This window comes from Dendrobates tinctorius, unplaced genomic scaffold (assembly GCF_039654945.1).
Source record: "Dendrobates tinctorius isolate UK_male_01 unplaced genomic scaffold, ASM3965494v1 ptg000104l, whole genome shotgun sequence".
NCBI classification, from domain to species: Eukaryota; Metazoa; Chordata; class Amphibia; order Anura; family Dendrobatidae; genus Dendrobates; species Dendrobates tinctorius.
In genome coordinates this window covers 11,489,153-11,517,131 of record NW_027361772.1, presented here as the reverse complement: position 1 = coordinate 11,517,131, position 27,979 = coordinate 11,489,153, and the positions used below count along the sequence as shown (strand labels likewise).

At 44.8% G+C, this 27,979-nt stretch overlaps 1 protein-coding gene across 5 annotated transcripts in view; it reads left to right on the top strand.

Moving 5' to 3' along the window:
- Nucleotides 1-27,979, top strand: part of LOC141100335 (uncharacterized) — a 98,286-nt gene that overhangs the window by 31,383 nt on the left and 38,924 nt on the right. For 2 of the 5 annotated variants that reach the window (XM_073588734.1, XM_073588738.1), the window contains exons 1-2: nucleotides 4,082-4,211; nucleotides 4,960-5,127. In XM_073588734.1, coding sequence (XP_073444835.1) covers nucleotides 4,971-5,127 — 157 coding nt within the window. In that variant the 5' untranslated portion in view covers nucleotides 4,082-4,211; nucleotides 4,960-4,970. Of the gene's footprint in view, nucleotides 1-3,792; nucleotides 3,885-4,081; nucleotides 4,212-4,617; nucleotides 4,868-4,959; nucleotides 5,128-27,979 lie in introns of those variants that run through there. The other 3 variants (XM_073588737.1, XM_073588736.1, XM_073588735.1) reach the window with 3 other exon arrangements.

The window sequence follows — 27,979 nt, the reverse complement described above, 5'->3', positions numbered from 1 at the left end:
CTAACCAGTTACTTACTATGCCCGTGCAGCGCTGGGCTCTTCAGCTAGTAGATATATATACACACATACACGCGCGTGACCAAGATAGCTCTCCAGAGCTGCCCACTGTTTATAACTTAGTGCGTTATTTAGTGCTCCTTGAACCAGTAAGTAGTGTCTGCAAGGTAAAATAATCACATTGGGAAATGTGGGTTACACCTTTTTTTTTTTTACTTAAAAGCCCCAATAACTTGTTCATTACAATACTTACACACACCATTGCCTAAACCCATAATTTCTTAAACTCCCCTTTATTTAGAGCTACCATTGCCTACCATTACCTACTGTATATCCACGATTGCCTAAGCCCATAAATACTTAAGATAAATTATTATCTATGACTACCATTTTCTAGATTCACTAATACCTAGACCAGCCATTTTCTTTACCCACCATGATTCATGTCCACCTTTTGGCTCACAATCGCCATGATTCACTATTAATGTCACTAGTACCCATAAGCAATGATAGTCAGTACCATGGCTGAGATCTTGCCCTCAAACTACCTTCCATTGAGTGGAATGTTCTTGAATATGATATAGATACTACGGACTCATGTAAAGTACAAGTTTTAGCCTTTTTGAGGTTCACCACAATAGGCGTCTTCAGAAGTTTCGGAACCTACAATACACTTTATCAGTGGTTGATGAAGTATCTTAATCTGGATCCCAAAAGGATAAAAGCTCAAACAAACGCTCCTTCAGCCGACAGCTACTGCTCCTGATGCCTATAAACATACATTATGCCCAGTACAACTGAGTGTACATTTGAAGTGAGCAGCTGTCAAACACCTTTGCTGGGATTTATCTTGTGCAAGAAGGAAAAGGAAGGCTTGGCCATTGAAATTCAACATGCGCAATTCTTTTCGACAAGATCTGTTGGGACAAGGTCAGGTGGTCTCCAGACACATTAGATGGCCGTCATGTCCCATTAAGGTCTAAGATTGATTTTTTTAACATAATAAGACAATATTGATGTTTAGAAATTTTAGATATATCTGAACGTCCAACAAAATTGTTTGTTTGTGATCAAACTAACAATAGTCGGGTCCATAGGACTCCCAAATAATGCATAAAACAGGTCAAAGACTTGACTGAACGGAGAGGTAGTCATAAATAAGTTATGAAAAGAGTTAGACAAGCTTTCTTGGCACAATAGGAGAGAGCTGCTCAATGGAGTCAAAATTATAGAAAATTACATGCTCCCTGAACAAATGCTAACATGTCAGCAAGGTCACCTCAAACAATATGTCATTTCCTGTTATTTATTAACTTATTATATCTCTCTGATGCCATATTAGCTCACAGCAGGATAACAATAAGCTTTTTGTCTATGATACCACAGACTTTTTTTCTTCCTTTGTGTAAGGGATGCTACAAATACATGTGTGTGGACAGGCAGCTGCCATGCAAAGTACCCGTCTCAGAGGTCGTCGTCTTGGTCTAGTTATGCAAAGCATCTGACAATATGGCCATTGAGAGCACAGTGAGGTAATTCTAGAGGTGATGTGTCTGCTATCTGTGCACTCAGAATTAAAGAGACACTACAGCCATCCAACTATAAAACTACTGCAAAGTTGTAAAACAAGCTGCTCATGTGAAACGCTTGTCTGTACTTTTTATGACACAGGCCCTTTGGGTCCACTCTCCGCCAATTCATTTTTCTATATAATGTATTGAAAATTTAAAAAAAAAAAAAATTCACAGTGAGGTGAATGGGAAAACCCCCCTGCAATTTTCCCATTGTTTTAGGGGTTTTGCTTTTTACAACATTCATTGTGCAGTAAAAATGATTTGGCAACATGATTTTCTAGCCAACTACGATTACGGCGATACCAAACTTGTATACATTTTTATTATTATTTTAGTAGTGAAAAAAATTCAGAAATTTGCCTAAAAAATATATATTTGTCTCTATTTACTGAGACCCATAAATTTTTATTTTTCCCACCGATTGAGCTGCGTGTGAAAGCTTACTTTTTGCGTGCCAAGCTGACATTTTTATTGATACCATTTGGGCTACATTTGACATGTTGAGCACTTTTTATTGCCTTTTTGGGGGATATAACTGCGGTGACTGAAAAACTGCAAATCTGAGGTTTTATTCCCCCCCATTTTCAGCATGCGACGCATAATTTAAACAATATTATATTTTGTAAGACCAGACTTTTATAGAGGAGGTGAGATTATATTTTTTTATTTCTTTTCTTTAAAACTGGGAAAAGTGGGGGTGATTTAAACTTATGTTTTCTAATATTCTTTAAAACTTATTTTATTTGATTCGCTTAGAATACATACTGCATAACAAAAGCACTGCACTAGTATATAGAATAAATCACTATCTCCTTTGAAGCTCAGCCTATAGCTTAGTTTCCAAGGATTACCAAGATGGCAGGGACCGAGATCTTCATAAGGCCTATGGCTGCCATGGCATCCCGTCGGTGCCCCACAATCATGTCTCTAGAGTGCACACACTGGCGGTCACAATATTTAAATGCCACCGATTGTCAGTGGCATTTAATTAAACAAACAGTAGCAATCGCACCTAGTGCTTATTGCTGTTAAGGCTCATTCACACGTCAGTATTTGGTCAGTATTTTGCATCAGTGTTTGTATGCCAAAGCCAGGAATGGAACTTACCGAGAAAAAAAATATAATTGAAAGACTGATGTCTGTTCTTTGTTTTGGAGACACTCCTGGTTTTGGCATACAAATACTGATGAAATACTGATCAAAAATACTAATGTGTGAAAGAGGCCTTAGAGGCAGAGACCGGCAGCTACATTACAGCAGACATCTGCCGTATAGAGTGGACTCAGCTCCTGTCCCCCTCCATACACGAGCACCCTGACTGTTACGTACAGTTACATCAACGTGTGAAAGCATTAAGGTTGCAAGGAAAGGATTGTCCTAGCAATCGTTCACAACCATTGCCCAGTATAAAATACAAATATAGCATAAGGTCAGTGAAAGGTGCCCAGTACCGCTTGAGATTATCCTTGTTTTTTCTTTTTCATGAGTTGGCACATGGTCATAGAGTAGGATGGGTGAGTAAGCTAGAATAGAGTCTTGGACGCTTTAATTTCTGTTGCAGAAGTGTAACTTAGAAGTATATATGCTTGAACCTCAACTGAGTCATGAATATATTATATATATTCTTAGTTTCTTACTCATTCTAATCTATAACTGTGTCCAGACTCATGGCAATCTTTGGTATGTTGGGGGTTGGATAACAACTACCCTTTATAATGAAAGGTGGAGGCAATGCATGTAAATCCTGGGTCATCTATGTGACTCACAGCCATTGGCTGCACAGATTGTAAACTTAGCACCTTGTAGCAATGATATATAGGGAGACATGTTTGTCAAAGCAGAGATTATCACAATGTGTTGGCTGCACTCATGGAAAGGATGAGATCCAGAGTATGAAAAAGGTTTTTTTCATTCACCAACGCGTTTCGGTGCCGAACTGGACCTTTCTCAAGGTAAAAAAAACAAGTGGAAGACATGTTCTCTTCTTTTCAATAGAGGAAGGGTTAAGCCTTTGTGCCAATTTCTATGACAGGAAATTAGACTTGTATGTGAAATTATAGAAAAAAAATCAGCATTGAAATCCTCTTATTGCAAACAGACAGATGATTGTTGCCAGGCAGCTTGGCACCGGGTGGGTGGTGGAGCAGCTTGCAGGGTGGGTAGCCTGGATATGGGGGCTATTTTGCACTTGTGCGGTATAAAACGTTTCAGTGTAGACTGTGTGTTGTGCAGTGTTGCCGCAGACAGTGCCCCCTCTATCTGGGCTCTGCACTGTGTCGGCGAGGCTGCTCCAGCTGCTGCTGTTCCTTTTGAGTAAGTGCATAGGGTATTGTCCTGTCGTAGAGGAAGCTTTATTGATCTGCTCAGCCGTCTCTTTTGACGGATAATAGAAAGCGTTAATCTCCCCTTGGGAGGGTATGAATATTCACATCACCCCCTTAACAAGAGAGAGTGGGGGGGGGGAAGCACAACCAGGAGCAGCTTACCAAAAGCTCCACTCGCCTCCCATTGGACTCTTTCATTATCCGTGGTACCCTGTTCTCATCTATCTCTGCCTCTTCCCCCTGTGACACTTGTGAGCAGGGACAGAGGGAGTGACTCACAGACACGCTCAGACACACACACCCGAACAGCAGAGAGGTACGTGCATTGGTACAGCATTGTCTTAAGACATATATTATATATACACATATACATACATATTTATTTTCTCCTTTTGTGTGATGTGCATGCATGATTGAAGATCTATCCAAATACTTTCACGTTATCATATCTCCTTATCAAATTTCTTTTCTCACATTGTGTTATTTTGCATTTAACCCTTGAAAGTATCTTTATACTGAATATATAAGCGAGAATGATGTCAGCGTATGAGGCAGCCTGGGAATCAGGGCTGCGTCCTAGGTCCCAGGGTTTTGTGTGTCTGCTATGGGGGGATGGTTGTACCCATTCAAATGCAAACTACTTGAATTGAAATGAGGGTCCTGCTCCAGTCCTGACACTTTTGAATATGGGATGGTGTGAGTGCATGCATCGGCCATCCCTTCCTTTGTACATACAGACCTGTCATACACTTGTATCTGTGCTGTGATGAGGATGTAGGAGTAGGGAGATCTCAGCACATTGGTGACTGAGTGGGAAGTGTTTAGGAGGCTCAGGCAGCATCTGGCTTTCTCAGCATAATTAATACCTCAAGGACTAGAGAATACTGGACCTGTTATTAAAAGGAAGATGAGATGCACAGTGTCTGGAAGTTAACCCTAAATCTCTAGGAATAGGGGAGACCTCTTTAAAAGGTCACAATTTATCCAAATAAATAGGAATCTTTCTAGAACCAGATAGATGTTCTTCAACCAGATGTTAATAACCGTATCTTCTCTCTCTGCAGACTAAATCACAATGGATATTTCCACCAGCGGGAAACCTAAGGGGGGAACCCCAAATAGGCCTCTAACTTCTAGACTCGCTTTGTCTAAAAGTACAAAAACCGGAAGCCCCACTCAATCTCTGAAAGCAGTCACAGAGAGCCCTCAACCAGCAACCTCCAGAAGCGTAGGTGAGTAGTTAATACGATCCACTACATCTTACTGAGATGCAATATAACCAATAAGTCTGTGATATTAGGACAACTGATACAATTAATATAAATTGTTATGTATGCTTATGAAAGGTTTCAAAATGTTCATGTACTATAATGTTGATGTCATGAATGATAGTTCACTGTAAGGTACGTTAAATGTTGAACATTAGGTAACCTAACATTAAGACTTATGTGCTGCTCACTTGTTTGGGGCTGAGCAGCAATACAAGATATGACCCATAGACATGTGTGGCGCAGTTTACAGAAAAAAGTATCAAAGTTTTTCTAATTCTGTACTACCTCTTAAAAGAGGAAACTTGTGAAAAATGTATCAAGAAGTGGATGATATTTAATTGTCTGGAACCAATACTTGAGAAGCCTACCCCAACCCTTGCAACAACATGAACAGCAAAGAAATGTTATTTTATCATGCAAATTAGCTATTCATTACAGTTTAATTGATTAACTCACACTATATTAAGATGTCCAAATATATTTGATGTTTGGAAACATTATCATATTGATTTATTTTGCAACTAACCATTGTGAATATTTTTATACGGAATACATAACGACAATGAAGCCAGTGTATGAGGCATCATGGGAACCTGACAGCTATTCCTCCAGACTCAGGGCTGTGGAGTCGTTAGGCCCCTTCAGTTTTTTTGCATCAGCTCAAATCCGCCAAAAAGTCAGACAAGCGGATCCATCCTCAACTGATGTGAACGGATGGCACAGGATCCGTTTTCAGACGGATCCTGAAAATGAGGAAATTTAAAGGAACCGCGGGGGAGGGAGAGAGGGGAGGGAGAGAAGGGGGGGGAGAGAAGGGGGGGGAGAGAAGGGGGGGGAGAGAAGGGGGGGGAGAGAAGGGGGGGGAGAGAAGGGGGGGGAGAGAAGGGGGGGGAGAGAAGGGGGGGGAGAGAAGGGGGGAGAGAGAAGGGGAGGGAGAGAGGGGAGAGAGAGAGGGGAGGGAGAGAGGGGAGGGAGAGAGGGGGGGGGAGAGAGGGGGGGGAGAGAGGGGGGGGGGGAGAGAGGGGGGGGGAGAGAGGGGAGGGAGAGAGGGGAGGGAGAGAGGGGAGGGAGAGAGGGGAGGGAGAGAGGGGAGGGAGAGAGGGGAGGGAGAGAGGGGAGGGAGAGAAGGGGGGGAGAGAAGGGGGGGAGAGAAGGGGGGGAGAGGGGGAGAGGGGGAGGGAGAGGGAGGGAGAGAGGGAGGGAGAGGGGGAGAGGGGGAGGGAGAGGGGGAGAGAGAGGGGGAGAGAGAGGGGGAGAGAGGGGGGGAGAGAGGGGGAGGGAGAGAGGGGGAGAGAGGGGGGGAGAGAGGGGGAGGGAGAGAGGGGGGGGAGAGGGGGGGAGAGAGGGGGGGGAGAGAGGGGGGGGAGAGAGGGAGAGGGGGAGGGAGAGGGAGGGAGAGAGGGAGGGAGAGGGGGAGAGGGGGAGGGGGAGAGAGAGGGGGAGAGAGAGGGGGAGAGAGGGGGGGAGAGAGGGGGAGGGAGAGAAGGAGGGAGAGGGAGAGAGAGAGGGAGGGAGAGAGAGAGGTGACGGACAGCAACTTTTGGCGGATCCTCAAAAAAACCGGATGCAACGGACAGCAATCCATCACAATCCGCCATTAATGCAAGTCAATGGGAAAAAAAACGGATCCTCAAAAAAAAATTGAGGATCCGTTTTTTTCAAAACCTGATGGATTGTGACTGATTGTAAAAAACTGAAGTGTGAAAGAGGCCTAAGCCAAACCTCCGTCTCAGATTCCTCAATTTCCATGACACCGACTCCACGACTAAGCCAAACCTCCGACTCCTCAATTTCCATGACACAGACTCCATCATTAACATGCACTCTTAGCTCCACCCAGCAATAATGTATTTTCAATGAGAGAGATATAAAGGCCTTCAAAAATATTGAACTGCTGTGGGCCAAACAAGGCTTCAGCTGATCTTTTGACTGACAGCAATCTCAACCATCTCTGCCATATAGGTGGAATGATTGCTCCTGTGTTCACTATTAGGCCAGGATCACACATGCGAGAAATACGGCCGAGTCTCGCATGTTAATACTCGGCACTGCTGCCGACACTCGGGAGTGAAGAGCTCAGCTGCATGTATTGCTATGTGGCCGCACGCTCCACTCCCGAGTGCCGGGTATTAACATGCAAGACTCGGCCGTGTTTCTCTCATGTGTGATCCCGGCCTTATTTGGAGGGTAGGAGTGATCTAAGCTGCGACACATGCAGCTGCGGAGCCAGACAGCTGATTAGCTGGGGCGATCCAGGAAGCCGGGTTCCCTCTGCAGCTTATTCGGTAAGCGCTATAGCTTGCCCAATAAGCAGCGACCCAAACAAATTCGTTCAACTCTACTCAAGATGATGCACTACTAAGAACAATGACTTTTAAGCAAGTTTGCAAACCATTTCACCTGTCAAACATCCTGCTTATTCATTGGGTGATTGGCAGCCAGTTTACGTACCCCCATTATTAGAAATTAGTGTTCCTAGGAACAATCATTCCCGATAATTGGCGAATGTAAATGCAACCTTAGACCTCTATCAGAAAGTACTTGATAATTTTCCTGTGTCACCCTATTTTCTGCAACCAATGTGTTCGCATATATATATATACACTCACTGGCCACTTTATTAGGTACACCTGTCCAACTGTGTGTTAAGACTTAATTTCTAATCAGCCAATCACATGGCGGCAACTCAGTGCATTTAGGCATGTAGACATGGTCAAGACAATCTCCTGCAGTTCAAACCGAGCATCAGTATGGGGAAGAAAGGTGATTTGAGTGCCTTTGAACGTGGCATGATTGTTGGTGCCAGAAGGGCTGGTCTGAGAATTTCAGAAACTGCTGATCTACTGGGATTTTCACGCACAACCAACTCTAGGGTTTACAGAGAATGGTCCGAAAAAGAAAAAAAATCCAGTGAGCGGCAGTTCTGTGGCCGGAAATGCCATGTTGATGCCAGAGGTCAGAGGAGAATGGGCAGACTGGTTCGAGCTGATAGAAAGGCAACAGTGACTCAAATTGCCACCCGTTACAACCAAGGTAGGCAGAAGAGCATCTCTGAACGCACAGTGCGTCGAACTTTGAGGCAGATGGGCTACAGCAGCAGAAGACCACACTGGGTACCACTCCTCTCAGCTAAGAACAGGAAACTGAGGCTACAATTTGCACAAGCTCATCGAAATTGGACAGTAGAAGATTGGAAAAACGTTGCCTGGTCTGATGAGTCTCGATTTCTGCTGCGACATTCGGATGGTAGGGTCAGAATTTGGCGTAAACAACATGAAAGCATGGATCCATCCTGCCTTGTATCAACGGTTCAGGCTGGTGGTGGTGGTGTCATGGTGTGGGGAATTTTTTCTGGGCACTCTTTGGGCCCCTTGGTACCAATTGAGCATCGTTGCAACGCCACAGCCTACCTGAGTATTGTTGCTGACCATGTCCATCCCTTTATGACCACAATGTACCCAACATCTGATGGCTACTTTCAGCAGGATAATGCGCCATGTCATAAAGCTCGAATCATCTCAGATTGGTTTCTTGAACATGACAATGAGTTTACTGTACTCAAATGGCCTCCTCAGTCACCAGATCTCAATCCAATAGAGCATCTTTGGGATGTGGTGGAACGGGAGATTCGCATCAGGGATGTGCAGCCGACAAATCTGCGCCAACTGTGTGATGCCATCATGTCAATATGGTCCAAAATCTCTGAGGAATGCTTCCAGCACCTTGTTGAATCTCTGCCACGAAGAATTGAGGCAGTTCTGAAGGCAAAAGGCGGTCCAACCCCTTACTAGCATGGTGTACCTAATAAAGTGGCCAGTGAGTGTATATATATATATATATATATATATATATATATATATATATATATATACGCGTCACAGCTCTATAGTAGGGCTCCAGGCAGCAGCACCAGAGCTCCCATTGAACTGCATATGGATTATATGTGGAAGGGGCTAAGTGCAACACATTTAATTAGAACATTAAAATATTATCACTCAAACTTGCCATATATTGTAGTTAGTTGTAGGTCAAACACTTGTTTGACAGACATCTATTCCTTCAGGCCCAACCTTAAACATGACCCTGCGGTCAATGTGTTCTCAATTGGAGAAAGGTGTAAGTTGCTGCTAAATTCTAGCTGTAGCTTAACTCCCTTAAAGGGGCTGTCCACTACTAGGACAACCCCTTCTTAATCTAAATGTTTGCCCCCGGTAGCTTACACTCATGTCATGTCGGCATTTCAGCGTTGTCACGCCTTTGTACAGTTCAGTAATTAACAGGAAGTGAGAGCTCCATTCTCAGTCTAGCTCTGCCTTCCACTGGTGATTGACAAAACGGCTGCAGCATGTCACTTACCTAATAATAGAGAGCAGATTTAGGATGGGTTCAGACAACCATACTAAAGCTCAGGCCAGACACATCTGCAAATTGCAGATGTGAGTGGCTCCGTGTGCTCATCTGCATAGAAGACAAACACAGGAGCTGCCTGTTGTTGACATCCAGAATAGTGGAAGCTACAATATTTTTTCATGTAGACCATTGGTCCATGTGAAAAATCATTGGTCTGCACAGGAATACTGGTTATCATTGTAGAAGTGTGCTGTCCATTGAGCACATGGACAGAACACTGACTGAAAATATGACCACCTGAACCTGGCCTTAGGCAGAGACAGAACAGGAATCTGAGGCTGGAAGCAATCCGTCCCACCCAAAGAAGCTCCAGCCTCATTTGAACATCACTTCTAGGATTCACTTGTATTCTTATAACTTGCACAGATGTAATCAGTTTTAGGTGGTAGAATGAAGCTGACAGATTCCATCCATTTAAGGTTAAGTTCAAATTTGGCACCTTTGCTGCGTTTTTTTTAAATGCTTTTTTATGGTAATTTTCAGCTGCTTATTAAACTACCAGCAAAGCCTATGAGATTTCAGAAATCTCACGCAGTTTTTTTAGCAGTATTTTGAGCTTTGCATGCTTTTGGACATAGAGCAGGTCACTTCTTTCAGGGTATGTGCACACAGTCAGTAAACGCTGTGGGTTGGATGCTGCGTACTTTCGCAGTGTCCAACCTGCAACGCCCAGATGTTATAGCATAGGGGAAAAGGGATTTCAAGAAATCCCATGTCCACTCTGTGTGCACAGATGCCCACGGGGATGAACATTTGGCATGTTTCTCCAGACCGCAGCATGTCTATTTATCTTGCGGAGACGAGAGTCTCTGTGTGAGGGATGGTAGTCGTGGCTGAGGACTTCAGCTCCATCACACCCTGGCCTCCCCTCACAGACTCGGAATGGATTGACAGATTGAAAGCTCTTTCTCAATTCTGTGGGTGGCTCCCCTCACATAAACATAGTGCCCATTTCTCTGCATACCTGTGGCTCCTTCACCAGAAACGTCAGATCATCTGTAAGTTTCTTGAGGCTCTCGGTCCGGTTTTGTACAAAATGAGCCACAGTCCAACACCACTTTCAAATAAGCAACTTTACTGAATCTTGTACACAGCATATTAGCATTCTGTTCAGCATCAGGTTTCACAACACACAATTCTTCTGTAACTTTTCTTCTCTATGCCACTGAGCTCACTTCCAGGATGAACCATTCCTTTCGATCCCTCAGCATCCTCTGTCCAGCTTTACCCCGTTTGGGGACTCCCTCAGCCGTTTCGCTCTGGTTCTGAGGGCATCAGCCCACACAAGCTGCCACATGATGAGCGACCTGCCCGTACTGCTGAGTCTTCTCTAGCAACTGCTCTAGCAACTGCAGTCCCACTAATACTGCACCGCTAGCACTGTTGCTCCTTCTGATGAGGTCCTGGCCAGAGATACTATACGGCTGGACCTTAAACTTATTCAACGTTGCGTGGCACGGTGTTGCCCAGGGCTAGTCAGCCCACCTGAGCTAATGGGTGCCCTGGCCCTGAACTGAAAATATCAGGAAGTCCTCTCTGCCTTATCCACCATGCCCCTCCTACAGTTAACTATTTACACTATTGCTAAAGCTTTATCCTGTATTCTGCTCACTATCTCAATCTAGTGGTCAAATACTATTACACTTTCCCTGTACAAAACATATATTACAACATTGTACGTGTAACTAACGACATTCCGGAGCAATAGAATATATGTATACATTTACACTATATTTATACGCCAAACCAGAACATGCTTAAGGGTTCAGGACGGCTACTGTGACCCCCTTACATCCGCAAGAAAAATCTCACCTATACAATGTATTTGACTTGGAGAATCTGGACTGTTCAGTGGACACATGCGGATTGATCTGTGTTCAGTAGCCGGCAGTGGACATGTGCTAAATCCAAAGCACTGCCAATTACTGGACATCTGCACACATACGCTCAGGGTTTTTCACCCATTGGCTTAGATAAGTGGTGAGAAAATAAGTGAAAAATGCACCAAAAATGCAGATATCATGTTTTGTGTTTTTTTTTTTTTTTACACTAAACGTTATCAGCATGCACAAGAGAGAAATCATGCATGCTAAAACTGCCGCAAAAAAATGCAAAAAAAGCCAGAACAGGCTTTTTTTTTCTGCAGCTTCTTTCCTGCCAAGAGATCAGATTTTGCTGCAAAAAAAAGCAGAATAAACGTCTAGTGTGAACTTAAACGTAAAGGAAAAATTGATGACTTGCTGAAATTCGACACGTGACTTTTCACTCTCCTGATTTTTGAAAAGTTCAGACGCCACCATGCCAATTAAAATGGTCAGCTGACCCTACGGAAATCAAAATGCTCGTTCATTGAGTGAACTGATGCTTTGCGCAGCGCAGTGGTGCATTGTCCAGTGTAAACAGGATTTGCACTGCCAATAGCTATGGTAGTCATTGCACCCTAAGAGATCTATTACAGATTACTAGGTCGATCTCGGCAAGCTGAGCCCAAGTCTACCTTTGGTAATCTGGAGGGCTGGGCTTGGTTGGTACGGTCACACCAGAGCCCTGTAATAGAACTTAGAGCAGCTGCTTCTTTTTCTCATTTAAACTTCACAAAGGCTCACAGCAGCAATTTGCAGGGTTTTTATTTAATACCCATTATCCCATACACTATACAATTAATCAGCTCCCTTTGTCTCCTTACTGTACTATTACAGCGCCCAAACACTGAACATCTTCTCAACCTATTATCACTTGATTAAACTGTGCCAGCCCCTGAATGATGGCCTATTAGAGCAAAATAGCTTCTCAATGTTGTAATAACCCCATTAGATATAATCAAATGTTATTATGCTTATATCTAGCAGTATAAAGTCTTGCATGCTAATATTCCTAAAGACGTGTAATTTTAATACAATAAAAATCCCATTGAAGGGAGGGCAAATTTTTATGATCAGTAATCACAGTGGCTGGGTGCACTGCGCTCTCCTAAAAATGATGCCACTCTTCAAAAGTCGTCTTGATGGGCAAAAGCTATCTACTGCCAATATCACACTTTTTTTCGGCCAGTGAAAATATTTTTTGAGAAAAAAAACACAAGGATGCCGCATACTAGGAGATGGCCCTTGAGATAACAGACCCGACCACCATGTCAGATGCATCAACTTAAACAATAAACGATTGGGAGACATCGGGATGTGCGAGTACAAGAGCAGTGGCTAAGTGGCTAAGCATCTCTTCAAGAAAGAAAATGCCCCTCGGGCGAGGACAGACCACCTTGAGAAGTCCGCACCTTTCTTTGTCATATCAGTGAGCGGTTTCATAATTGACAAGAAGTTCCAAATAAACTAACTGTAGTTTTTGGCAAACCCCAGAAAGCGTTGTATTAGGATTGCATGGGATGCTTTTTTTTTTTTAAGTTTTCGCAGCAAAATCGTGTGTTAAACGCTGCAAAAACGCAAAAAAAACGCTACGTGTGCACACAACCTAAGGCTTTCACACTTTCCAGAAGATCCCATTCCACAAATGCATGGACCGTGTCTGGGTCCATCGGGAAACACACAGAAGACACCAGGAAGCCCAAAAATTAAACCTCCTGTAAAGGGAATACAACATTTTTCAGTTTGACATACAGTTTATTATCCCTTAATATCTATAACCCCTGCCTGATGTGTACCTGACGTGTCTTGAGATCTGGCAAGTAGATCAAAATATCATCAAGATAAGAAGCATATCTAACCATCAGATGATGAAAAAGGTCATTGACAAAATGCTGAAAAACGGCGTGAGTATTAGTCAAGCCACTAGGCATGACAAGGTTTTCATAATGCCCTTCAGGAGTGTTAAAGGCCATTTTCCACTCATCTCCATCTCGGAATCTAATCAGATTGTAGGCCCCCCTGAGATCCAACTTGGAGAACAGTTTAGCAACAAAACCACAAAAAGAGGACTTGAAAATCCTCCAATAATCTAGAAAAAACACACCAAAAAACAGGCAAAGATGCTTACATGTCTAAAGGGGGTTTTACACATAGCGATATCGCTAGCAATATCGCTAAAACGTCACTGATTTTGTGACGTTATAGCGATATTGCTAGCGATATCGCCATGTGTGATACTTACCTCCGACCGGCTCTCCCGCTGTCCATCGCTGATTGCGCGAGATCGGGCGGCTCCATTTCTCGTCGTCAGCTTCCTGCTGGGGCTTCCTGCTGTGACGACGTCTTCATCGCTGTGTGTGAAAGGTGAGTATCATGCACTGCGTCGCTGCTGCATCGCTGTGAGATCTTTCTGTATGAAAGCTCACTAGCGATCATTTAGCGATGCACCAGCGATCCTGACCGGGTCGGATCGCTCGTCAGATCGCTGGTGCATCGCTAAATGTAAAAGGGCCTTAAGCCTCAAGACAAATGCACTATCAGGGTGCAGCAGACGCAAATAAAGATGGCGACTACACAGGTGCAGTAATACCGATGAGACAGCCAGCTTGCAATCAGGGATTGGCCATTTGGTACATCAGTGCAAGCAAATACAATCTGTATGCGGCACTGTTCACACACAAAGGATGCAGAGCATCCGGCTTACAGCGAATTAATAACGCCCTATGGCAGGCTGCCCAGTGCGAACTAAAATGCATCCTGTGTGAACAGAGGCCACAGTTTACAGAGCCATCTGGGCCCAAATGCACCCTGAAAAGATATAAAGTGCAAAAAACACATAGCAATATGTGTGAGGTATTAGTTAATATTCAGGCCAAAATACATAAGCTTGCAACCCATGTCAAGGGTCCCTACTTTTGCAAGTCCTACTCTAACAACAAAACCACAAATATCAACGCTGAAATCTCAACTCCAGAGATCTTGATGCCGAGATCTCCATCTGGGCAAGCGCTGCTTCCCGGCGACCATTTTCCCAGAGTCCACCGCACAGGAAACCATGAAACTGAGTGGGGCTCTGGCAGAGTCCCCCCTGCAGCACCAGAGACCCCAGCAGCACCTCCCGAGACCTGGGCAGGAGCGCCGGACACCTCCACAGCACCACCAGACACCCCCTCATCCCAGCCTGCAGCAACGGTAAGTTATATATGCATTATAAGATGCACCCCCATTTCCTCCCAAATTTTTTGGGAAAAAAAGTGCGTCTTACAATGCATATAATGCGATATACAGTCATATGTTAAAGTTTGGGCACCCCTATTAATGTTAACCTTTTTTCTTTATAACAATTTTGGTTTTTGCAACAGCTATTTCAGTTTCATATATCTAATAACTGATGGACTCAGTTATATTTCTGGATTCAAATGAGGTTTATTGTACTAACAGAAAATGTGCAATCTGCTTTTAAACAAAATTTGACCGGTGCAAAAGTAAGGGCACCTCACCATGAAAATGACATTAATATTTCGTAGATCCTCCTTTTGCAAAAATAACAGCCTCTAGTCGCTTCCTGTAGCTATTAATGAGTTCCTGGATCCTGGATGAAGGTATTTGTGACCATTCCTGTTTACAAAACAATTCCAGTTCAGTTAAGTTTGATGGTCGCCGAGCATGGACAGCCCGCTTCAAATCATCCCACAGATGTTCAATGATATTCAGGTCTGGGGACTGGGATGGCCATTCCAGAACATTGTAATTGTTCCTCTGCATGAATGCCTGAGTAGATTTGGAGCGGTGTTTTGGATCATTGTCTTGCTGAAATATCCATCCCCTGCGTAACTTCAAATTCGTCACTGATTCTTGCACATTATTGTCAAGAATCTGCTGATACTGAGTTGAATCCAAGCGACCCTCAACTTTAACAAGATTCCCTGTGCCGGCATTGGCCACACAGCCCCAAAGCATGATGGAACCTCCACCAAATTTTTCTGTGGGTAGCAAGTGTTTTTCTTGGAATGCTGTGTTTTTTAGCTTCCATGCATATCGCCTTTTTGTATGACCAAACAACTCAATCTTTGTTTCATCAGTCCACAGGACCTTCTTCCAAAATGTAACTGGCTTGTCCAAATGTGCTTTTGCATACCTCAGGCGACGGTTTGTGGCGTGCTTGCAGAAACTGCTTCTTTTGCATCACTCTCCCATACAGCTTCTCCTTGTGCAAAGTGCGCTGTATTGTTGACCGATGCACAGTGACACCATCTGCAGCAAGATGATGCTGCAGGTCTTTGGAGGTGGTCTGTGGATTGTCCTTGACTGTTCTCACCATTCTTCTTCTCTGCCTCTCTGATATTTTTCTTGGCCTGCCACTTCTGGGCTTAACAAGAACTGTACCTGTGTTGTTCATTTTCTTACTATGTTCCTCACAGTGGAAACTGACAGGTTAAATCTCCGAGACAACTTTTTGTATCCTTCCCCTGAAAAGCTATGTTGAATAATCTTTGTTTTCAGATCATTTGAGAGTTGTTTTGAGGAGCCCATGATGCCACTCTTCATAGGAGAATCAAATAGAACTACTTGCAAGTGGCCACCTTAAATACCTTTTCTCATGATTTGATACACCTGGCTATGAAGTTCAAAGCTCAATGAGGTTACAAAACCAATTTAGTGCTTCAGGAAGTCAGTAAAAAGTAATTTGGAGTGTTCAAATCAAGAAAATAAGGGTGCCCATACTTTTGCACCGGTCAAATTTTGATTAAATGCAGATTGCACATTTTCTGTTAGTACAATAAACCTCATTTAAATCCAGAAATATAACCGAGTCCATCAGTTATTAGATATATGAAACTGAAATAGCTGTTGCAAAAACCAAAATTGTTATAAAGAAAAAAGGTTAACATTAATAGGGGTGCCCAAACTTTAACATATGACTGTATATATGCTCCGGAGTTTCACAGAGCACCAGTGTGTCTTTTAACCTGTAAGACAAACCCTGACCAGAATGGCTTCTCAAGGCAGGGTCATTCCATCTGTTGTCAGTAGCCCATGTATGGAATTCTGAGCAAAACTCCTCAGCCAGCCTCCCTGGGTGTAGATTATGTAGCTTAGACTCAGCAAGGCAAACACGGTCAGTAACATAGTAAATGAGGCCTGGAGCCCCCAAGAAACAATCAACTGACCGCAGCGACTGAGTCGGATGAGTGTAAAAAGGCCCTGGATTGAGGGTTTCCCTGTAAGAGGGCGATAACAATCCCTACCAGTTGTTCCTCACTTCCGAATTATCATGGGCAAAGCTTAAAATAGAGCTTGCGAGAGTCACGAAAAACAAACTTATCACGTCCCCCGAAAACCTATCTGGAAGGGCCACTTTGGGTCCAGGTTCCTCATGGATGACTGCCAGACCCATTCTCTGCTGTTGTAGCAAAACCCTAAATTGCAAGTCTGTTAGCGCAAGAGACAGACTGCACATCTGGCTTGCCAAGGCCTCAATGGGATCCATGTTAAGATTCAGAAAAAAATTGTTTGCATTGGCCCATTTTCCTTTTTGTAATTTTTAAAATGTAAAAGAAAAAAATGACTATTTTTTGTCTAAAATACAAAGGAAATGTGTCATCTTTAACTTTAGCCCTTTTAGACATTATTTCATCTTCAACTTGCTTAACGGTTCACATTAAATACAATTTTGACCAGGAGCGCCCAAACATTTACATGCCACTGTACATGTTTAAAGGGCTGTCCACTATACAAAACCTATTTTCATACACCCTACTAGAGAATTATGGGTTTATAAAGGGGGGTTCCCTGTGGAGGATCCATTGGTTAAAAATAGAGTTGAGCGAAACGGGTCGAAAAAATTCAAAAGTCCCCGACTTTTGGCAAAGTCGTGTTTCATGAAACGAAACCCGACCCTAGGATGAGGTCGGCGACTTACGCGCCAAAGTCGCGTTTCAAAAGTTTGTTTTGCGCTCTTTTTCAGCCAATCAGGATCCACGGACACTGTGGGCAACGTGATGACATAGGCACGGGTCACCACCATCTTTCAGAAGGGCATGCAAGTGATTGGCTTGCTTTGGTGGGCGTCACAGGGGGTATAAAAGGGCGTGCACGCCGACCGCCATCTTACTTCTGCCGATCTTAGTATAGGGAGAGGTTGCTGCTGATTCTGTAGGGAGAGCGTTAGGCAGGGAAGAAGACAAAAAAACTGCTTCTGCTGCTAGCGATTTGGCCTGCACAACACACCAGTCACTGTGTGTGCAGTGCAAGGGGAGGCTATATAGTGGTGCATCAGTGGTGTTGGTTGTTGGGCTGCCTTCTAAGGCTTCCTGACATTCCTGCATTGCTGTTTACCCACTGCTCCGCAAACTGCTTTTTTAAAAGCAATCCCAATTTTTTTTTTTTGTCCTGCTGAGAAGAAAAAAAAACTGCTTCTGCTGCTAGCAATTTGGCCTGCACAACACACCAGTCACTGTGTGTGCAGTGCAAGGGGAGGCTATATAGTGGTGTATCAGTGGTGTTGGTTGTTGGGCTGCCTTCTAAGGCTTCCTGACATTCCTGCATTGCTGTTTACCCACTGCTCCGCAAACTGCTTTTTTAAAAGCAATTCAATCTCCCTTATCCTCTAGTCACTTTTGTCACAGCTGTGCCATCGAGCCTGTCACATAGCGCTCAGATATTCAGTGGGCCTCACACAATCCAAAAGTGTCCAGTGTCCAAAAGTGTGTGCAGAGATTCAAAATCTCCCTTATCCTCTAGTCACTTTGGTCACAGCTGTGCCATCGAGCCTGTCACATAGCGCTCAGATATCAGTGGGCCTCACACAATCCAAAAGTGTCCAGTGTCCAAAAGTGTGTGCAGAGATTCAAAATCTCCCTTATCCTCTAGTCACTTTGGTCACAGCTGTGCCATCGAGCCTGTCACATAGCGCTCAGATATCAGTGGGCCTCACACAATCCAAAAGTGTCCATCCAGTGTCCAAAAGTGTGTGCAGAGATTCAAAATCTCCCTTATCCTCTAGTCACTTTGGTCACAGCTGTGCCATCGAGCCTGTCACATAGCGCTCAGATATCAGAGGGCCTCACACAATCCAAAAGTGTCCATCCAGTGTCCAAAAGTGTGTGCAGAGATTCAAAATCTCCCTTATCCTCTAGTCACAGCTGTGCCATCGAGCCTGTCACATAGCGCTCAGATATCAGTGGGCCTCACACAATCCAAAAGTGTCCAGTGTCCAAAAGTGTGTGCAGAGATTCAAAATCTCCCTTATCCTCTAGTCACAGCTGTGCCATCGAGCCTGTCACATAGCGCTCAGATATCAGTGGGCCTCACACAATCCAAAAGTGTCCAGTGTCCACAAGTGTCTGCAGAAATTCAAAATCTCCCCTGTCCTATAGACACCTTGTACCTTGTTTTACATTACTATATAGTTTGTTGGATTTTGTCTACATTTCTACCAAAAATGAGGAAGGCTGGTGGAAGAGGCCGTGGAATTGGGCGGGGGTTGGCAGCTGGTAATGATGGTGTTGGTGGTGGATCTGATGGTAGTGGCAAGAGCAAAATATGACCAAATGCAGGAGGTGCTGACCCTGCGTCATCGTCTGGCTACATAAGGCCTCGAACGCTTAGTTTTCTAGGAGTTGGCAAACCGCTTTTAAAGCCAGAGCATCAGGAAAAAGTTTTGTCTTACATTGCTGACTCAGCCTCCAGCTCTATCGCCTCCTCTTCTTCAGTTGTAAAAAGTAAAAGCACTGAGTCGTCATTGGAGGCTCATGTTCATGAACCACACCTTTCCTTGTGTCCTTCACCCCAACCAAGATTGAAGGATGACGCAGGCCATACTACTGATTACTCCATGGAGCTGTTTTCACATACCATGCCTGGATTATCAAGTGAAATGGTGAATTACCCAGGCCAAGATGAATCTGACATGGAGTGCACTGATGCACAGCCGCTGATGGATGATTCTGCTGGTACATTCACTCAGAGCACTACATTGTCCTCGCAGTGTACAGAGCCAGATTCTGACCCTGATGAGACTCAGGTGCCCCTTCCCGCACACTATACCACCATACACGGTGACACAGAGGAAGGTGCACATGACATAGAAGAGGAGGTGATGGATGACCCAGTTGTTGACCCAGATTGGCATCCATTGGGGGAAGAGGGTGCTGCTTCCAATAGCTCAGATGAGGAGCATCCACAGCAGACATCGACATCGCAACAGCTGTTATCTGGCAGGCCCGGAGCACTCCAAAGACAGGTTCCAAACATCAAAAGAGTTGCTGGACAGCTTGTCCAGAGGGTCAAAAGATCACAGCGTGCTAGGCCGCAAAATGTCTGCCAAAGTAGGAAGAGTGCAGTGTGGCACTTTTTTGACCAAAATCCTCATGATCAGGCCAAGGTTATCTGTAAGAAGTGCGCAAAGACCTTTAGCCGAGGGAAAAATCTGAAAAATTTGAATACCAGTAGCATGCTTAGACATTTAACCAGCATGCACTTGCAAGCGTGGACACAACACCAAACCTCAAGTGCCACATGTGCAACTGATCACAACGAAGGTAGTCAGCAACACTACATTGTTTCCCCCACTGTAAGCCCACCGGTTAGCACAGCAGCAAATGTTGAGGTGTCGTTGCAAGACCACAGCAGTCAGGGAATCCCACTGTTATATCAACGAAAGACTGATTCTAGGCCATCAGAAAGAACACCAACTCCATCACCATCATCAACCCTCTCTCAGTCCGCCCTGTCCACCGCTACTTCCACCATATGCAGCTCTCAAGTCCAGCTCACCCTCCCAGACACTATGAGTAGGTCAAGAAAGTACTCAGTCTCTCATCCGCGTACACTGGGTTTGAACACCCACATTGCCAAACTAATCTCGTTTGAGATGATGCCCTTTCGGTTGGTGGAAAGCACAGCTTTCCGCGAACTCATGGCCTATGCAGTACCACGCTATGACCTACCCAGTCGCCACTTCTCTCGCAAAGCCATCCCAGCCCTCCACCATCATGTGAAAGACCGCATTGTCCATGCACTCAAGCAGTCAGTGAGCGGAAAGGTGCACCTCACAACTGATGCATGGTCCAGTCGGCATGGCCAGGGCCGTTACGTGTCCATCACTGCGCACTGGGTTAATGTGGTGGATGCAGGGTCCACAGGGGACAGCGGTGGTGGGACAGTGCTGCCTAGCCCACGGTATAGGAAACAGTTGGCTGTAGGCGTTCGACCCTCCTCCTCCTCCAGAAGCGAAAGCTCGTCCACAGAGCGCAGTCGTACGAGCACTCCATCTGCAGCTGCCACTGTTGCACACGATGTGTCCCCCTATCGAGCAGCTAGTGGAAAGCGTCAGCAGGCTGTGTTGCAGATGATGTGTTTGGGCGACAGACACACTGCCGAGGTGCTGGCCGAGTACTTGAAGCGACAAACTGAGTCATGGCTGGGCAGTGTACATCTTGAGGCAGGCAAGGTAGTTAGTGATAACGGCCGTAATTTTGTGGCAGCCATAGCCCTTTCAAAACTCAGCCACATACCTTGCTTGGCTCACACCTTGAACCTGGTGGTGCAGTGCTTCCTCAAAAATTATCCGGAGTTAACAGTCCTGCTCCAGAAGGTGCGAAGACTGTGCGCGCACATCCGCCGGTCGCCTGTACACTCCTTTCGTATGCAGAAGCTGCAGCGATTGCTCCACCTTCCCAACCACCGCCTCATTATCGACATTGCAACAAGGTGGAACTCCACCCTGCACATGGTGGAGCGGCTGTGCGAGCAGAGGCAGGCCATAATGCATTTGTGGGAGGATACACGGCCAGGCACTTTGAGAGCAGACATGGAGTTGACAGGTGTGCAGTGGTCGAAGCTGAAAGACCTCTGTAAAGTCCTTCAGTGTTTTGAGGAATGCACACGGCTGGTAAGCGCAGACGACGCCATCCTAAGCATGAGCATCCCACTTATGCGTCTGCTCATGCAAACTTTGACGCACCTTAAGGAGCAGGCATCTGCAGCCAATGTTGATGAGGAGGAGGAGGAGGGAATCCTTGATGACATTCAGCCATTGTCTGCTCAGGGACCTCTCCTGGACGAGGTGGAGGTAAAAGAGGAGGAGGATGATGATGGGGATGAGTACTTAGGGGAGGAGGATGCATCTCGTGGGGCAAGTGAAAATGTTGGTGTGGCAAGGTCTGGTACAGGGTTTGTGCGTGACTGGAGGGATGTGGATTTGCCAGAAAGTGCTCCTCCACCCAGCACTCGCAGTGCATCATTGACACCGGGAACATTGGCCCACATGTCAGATTATGCCTTGCGGATCCTAAAAAGGGACCCCCGCATTGCCAAAATGATGAACGATGACGACTACTGGTTGGCCAGCATCCTGGATCCACGCTATAAAGGCAAATTACAAAACATCATGCCACAGAACCTTGACCTAATATTGGCTAATAAACAAGCAACTCTGGTAAATCGGTTGCTTGAGGCATTCCCAGCACTCAGCAGCGGTGATGGTTCTCACAAGAGCCATACGGGCCGGGGGCAGCTTGGCAGAGGTGTTCGTGGTGCACACAGCAGAAGTGGCGTTGGAGACAGGGGTTTCATGACAATGTTGTGGACTGATTTTTCAAATACCGCTCACACAACTGGTAATACTGCATCGATGGAAAGTGACAGGAGACAGCAGTTGTCAACTATGGTTACAAACTACTTTTCCTCCCATATCGATGTTCTCCCACACAGGTCATTCCCCTTTGACTATTGGGCTGCTAAACTGGACACCTGGCCTGATTTGGCCCAATATGCCTTACAGGAGCTCGCTTGCCCAGCTGCAAGTGTGCTATCGGAAAAAGTCTTCAGTGCAGCTGGATCAATCCTGACAGAAAAAAGGACCCGTCTGTCAACCCAAAATGTGGATGATCTAACCTTCATTAAAATGAACCACGCATGGGTTTCCAAGGATTTTGTCCCACCTTCCCCTGATGACACATAGGGTGACAGAAAAATGGCTTGCTTTGGTCCACCTCTTCCTGGTACTTCACCTATTTCACCTTTTGCATCAGCTGAATGTCCAACATCAACATATGCCACTTTCTAAAACTCCCTAACTGTGCTGCCTCCCCCCCCCCATGGCCGGGGTCACCACCTAGCGCACGACACCGTGCGAGTGCCGTTGCCCTGGACAGGTGGGTAGGCCGACTCTTGGGCGCGGGCACTGGCACAGGGTCCCTCATAGTGAAATCAAGTGTCTGACGGTGGTGGTGCACACCCGCCGTCAGACACACCGCTGTACTATGAGGGGCCCAGTGCCAGTACCGACACCCACGAGTGGGCCCCCCCTTGCTTGGGCAGGGCCCCAGCATTTGCAATCTTTACCTCTCCCTGCCCCTCCACTGTGTAATCTGGGCCGTTAAATCCATACTGTGCCTGACACCGTCTGAGCCTGCCTCCTGAGACATATATTTTGAATGTGTACGCTATCCATACATGTTATCCGGGGATACGGTACCCTTTCTAACCTTTGTGCAATCACGTGCAATCCATACTGGGCCTAACACCGTCTGAGCCTGCCTCCTGAGACATATATTTTGAATGTGTACGCTATCCAGACATGTTATCTGGGGATACGGTACCCTTTCTAACCTTTGTGCAATCACGTGCAATCCATACTGGGCCTAACACCATCTGAGCCTGCCTCCTGACACATATTTTGAATGCGTACGCTATCCATACATGTTATCCGGGGATACGGTACCCTTTCTAACCTTTGTGCAATCACGTGCAATCCATACTGGGCCTAACACCGTCTGAGCCTGCCTCCTGATGTATAGACATATATTTTGAATGTGTACACTATCCATACATGTTATCTGGGGATACGGTACCCTTTCTCACCTTTGTGCAATCACGTGCAATCCATACTGGGCCTAACACCGTCTGAGAATGATAGATGGGGCCCACCATACACTGGAACATTCCAAAGGTGGACATCAGACACTGGAGCAGCATTTACAGGGCCCATTATACACTAGAGCATTAGAAATGGGGCCCATTATGTTTGGAGCATTATTTGGGCCCATAAGACAGTAGAGCTTCATCCATGGGGGCCAACATATACTGTAGCATTATGTGGAGCTCATCATATACTGTTTCAAACATTATATGGGACCAATGATTCTGTATGGAGAAATAGATGGGCCTCGTCATGAGATGTAAAAAGTGAGGTATTTTTCATTGTACTATACCGCTATTTCTCTGCCGTATCGGAGCATGATGAGTTGTGGTGTGTTAAAGGGGCGCTCTTTCGCCCAGGGCACATGAAAACCTGGAGCCAGCCCTCCCCCCCACAGTCTGTAGCCAAATAACCCCCATTTTTCAGTGCGTAACTTGTATTATGAAGTTAATTAAGGTTGACAAGCCTAAGTAAGAAGAATTGATGCTTTTGGCATTCAAATGGGCACTGTTGGTGTGTTTCCTGTCCTCCTCTCACTGCCGACTTTTATTCCCCATTGACTTACATTGGGTTTCGTGTTTCGGGACGACCCCGACTTTTCCCTATAATCGGACGATCTTGCTCGACCCGACTTTTGGAAAAGTCTGGTTTCACGAAACGAAACGCGACCCTAAAAAACCAAAAGTCGCTCAACTCTAGTTAAAAACAATAGTGGTTACAAAGAGGGTATCCCATTTTAGGGGATTTATCCTATTCTACATCACAAGACTGTATAAAAGTGAACCTTTCATGTCAAAAAGCACTACCTTCAGACAAGGGGTCAATTTGCAGGTTAGTGTTCTAAAGCTGTGCGGCAGCTGCACTGAAAGTCCGGCTACTAAGAGCAAATTAACTATTTTCTCCACTTTAGGAACGGTCTCCATTTTACTCCTCTACATCCATAAATTGAAGTCATCTAGCTTAGGCAACCTAGTACATGCTCTACCCCTTAGCCTGTATTTCAACTCAGCCATAATAGGGCCTATTTAACCAAAATCGTAGAACCCTATCTAAGGCACCTTTTCCATAGGTAGATAAACTGCTCGAACGAGCACAGACAATATTGCTTGTTTCAAATGTGGCTATCATCATGAATGCGCAACACATTTAAGTACAAAATAATTGCCAATCTGATAGTTCATTCCCATAGTTTGCATATTCTAGGTAGTATATCCTGTTTGAAGAATGTTTTGTACAGTTATTCAACTTACATAACTGCATAGAAAATGGGATAAGGTGCCAAATGAGCATTAGTATAGAATAAACTGCATTACATAGAGTACTGACAATCTGGTGTTAACCTATAAAGTAAGATAAGGTCCTAAATCAAAGTTCATAACATGACAAAATAAAAGTTGCCTGAAACAGCCAAATTATATTTTTATCAGCCGACAATGTAATGTGTGTGGGGAGCCTCCTAGCTGTCTTCTGACATCGTATTGTGGGGGACATAAGGAAGTTAATCACCAAATTCTTTTGTTAAAGGGATCCTGTCACCTGTTTTGGCCGCTATAAGATGCAGTTGCTGCCTTTCAGGGCTTATCTACAGCATTCTATAATGCTGTAGATAAGCCCCCGTTCCGACCTGAAAGAAAAATATACGGTCTGGTCTTGTGTGTCGCAGGTCTTGATCTGGCACCTCATATCTTCTTGCGATGCCACCCTCCTGCTTGTTTCGCTTCCAACATCGCATTTCTGCGCAGGCATACTTCCCTGCCCTGTTCATGGCAGAGCAAAGTACTGCAGTGCATAGGCACCGGGAAAGGTTCAGAGAGGCCCAATTCCTGAGCACCGCAGTACTTTGCCCTGCCCTCAACAGAGCAGAGAAGTACGCCTGAGCAGAAGTGCGATGCCAGGAGCGATGAAGCAAGCAGGAAGACGGCGTCGCCTAGATGGGAGGCACCAGACCGGGACCCGCAACACTCATTGGACCGGACCGCATCAGACCACCCCTGGGTGAGTATAATAAAACTTATTTTTCTTATCTTGCAGGTCAGACCGGGGGCTTATCTACAGCATTACAGAATGCTGTAGATAAGCCCTGAAAGGCAGCAGCTGCATCTTGTAGCGGCCAAAACAGGTCACAGGTTCGATTTAAGTGAATCTGGCAGTGACTGTCTTCTAAAGCACCTGATCAAGTCTGGGGTAGGCAGAAAGATATCTGATCAATAGTTTCGCCACCTTAAGACCCCATATACACATGTGGTCAAAATTGTTGGTACCCCTCGTTTAGTGATAGAAAAACACACAACGGTCACAGAAATTATTTGAATCTGACAAAAGTAATAAATAAAAAAAAATCTATGAAAATGAACAAATGAAAGTCAGACATTGCTTTTCAACCATGTTAACACAGAATTTAAAAAAAAATTAAAAACTCATAAAACTGAAAAAAAAGTGACAAAAGGGATATGTTAAATCAAGGTGTGTCAACTTATTAGCATCACAGGTGTCTACAATCTTGGAATCAGTGAGTGGCCTGTATAGAGGTCTACAAATACTCACTGTGATGCTTGGTGACATGGTGTGTATTACACTCAATATGGACCAGAGGAAGCGAAGGAAAGAGTTGTCTCAGGAGATTAGAAAGAAAATGATAGAGAAACATGTTAAGGTAAAAGTTATAAGACCATCTCCAAGCAGCTTGATGTTCCTGTGACTACAGTTGCACATATTATGCAGAAATTTAAGATCCATGGGACTGTAGCCAACCTCCCTGGACGTGGCAGCAGGAGGAAAATTGATGACAAATCAAAGAGATGGATAATACGAATGGTAACAAAAGAGCCCAGAAAAACTTCTAAACAGATTAAGGGTGTGTGCACATGTTGCGGATTCTGCTGCGGATCCGCAGCGGATTTGGCCCTGCGGATACGCAGCAGATTCTGCTGCATTGTACAGTACCATTAAAGTCAACCTAAAACCAAAAACGCTGTCCAAATGCTGCGGATTTTCTGCGGATTAAAATCCGCAGCATGTCAATTCTTTTTGCGGATCCGCGTTTTGAGACCTGCTCCTTTATAGGAATCCGCAGGTGTCAAAACGCAGGGGAAATCCACACAAAATCCGCACTAAATACGCAGGTGAAGCACAGGTCATTTGACCTGCAGATTTGCCTGCAAATTTAGCCAAATCCGCGTGGAAAAATCCGCAGGGTAATCCGCAACGTGTGCACAAACCCTAAAGGTGAACTTCAAGCTCAAGGAACATCAGTGTCAGATCACACGATCAATCATTGTATGAGCTAAAGTGGACTTCATGGGAGACAACAAGGGAGGACACGATGGTTGAAAAAAAATCATACAAAAGCCAGACTGGAATTTGCCAAACTACATGTTGACAAGCCACAAAGCTTCTAGGAGAATGTCCTATGGATAGATGAGACAAAATTGAACTTTTTGGCAAAGCACATCAGCTCTATGTTCACAGATGGAAAAATGAAGCATATCAAGAAAAGAACACTGTACCTACTGTGGAACATGGAGGAGGCTCTGTTATGTTCTGGGGATGCTTTTCTGCATCGGGCTCTGGGTGTCTAGAATCTTGTGCAGGGTACAATGAAATCTCAAGGCTATCAAAAAGCTTGGTCTCAGTAACAGGTCACAGGTCTTGCAACAGGATAATGACCCAAAACACACAGCTAAAAACACCCAAGAATGGCTAAGAGGAAAACTTTATACTATTCTGTAGTGGCCTTCTTTGAGCCCTGACCTAAATCCTATTGAGCATCTTTGGAAAGAGCTGAAACATGCCGTCTGGAAAAGGCAAACTTCAAACACGAGACAACTGGAGCTGTTTGCCCTTGAGGAGTGGGCCAAAATACCTGTCGAGAGGTGCAGAAATCTCATTAACAGTCACAAAAATCGTTTGATTGCAGTAATTGCCCCAAAAGGTTGTGCAACAAAATATTAAGTTAAGGGTACCATCATTTCTGGCCAGGCCTATTTCATTAGTTTTATTTTTATTTAAATTCTGTGGAAGCATGGTTGAAAAGCAATGTCTGATTTCCATTTGAAAAATTTCATTTTCATAAATCTGTAATTTATCATTACTTTTTGTCTTATTCAAGTTATTTCTGTGACCATTGTGGGTTTTTCTGTCATTAAACGAGGGGTACCAACAATTTTGACCACGTGTGTATTGTCCGACAGTCTAGTATGCATAACATCACAACATAATAGTGTGACACCGGGTCTTTGCATTTCAGCCCCCTATTGGGCTCTAATTAGGAGTGGGGAACCTATTTTACGCTGGGGCAATTTGGATATTTATAAAAAAAAAAAATTATCACTTACAAATTTATTGTTATATTTGGTCAATTAACTCATCCCTAATGTGATGGCTGGAGCTGCTTCTCTTTGGCGAGATGTATGGTGTTAGGCAGCATTGATGATGCTACAACTCAAGTTTTTTTCAGTTTTGCGCTGGTCTGGAGTCACTTTGTGATGAATTCTGAACTCACAGCAGTAAAGTTATAAACACAGGAGGCGCTCGTGTCATATGTACGTCACAGGAGGGGTTGGGGGAATATATACATCACAGAAGATGATGGGTGCATATATACATGACAGGAGAG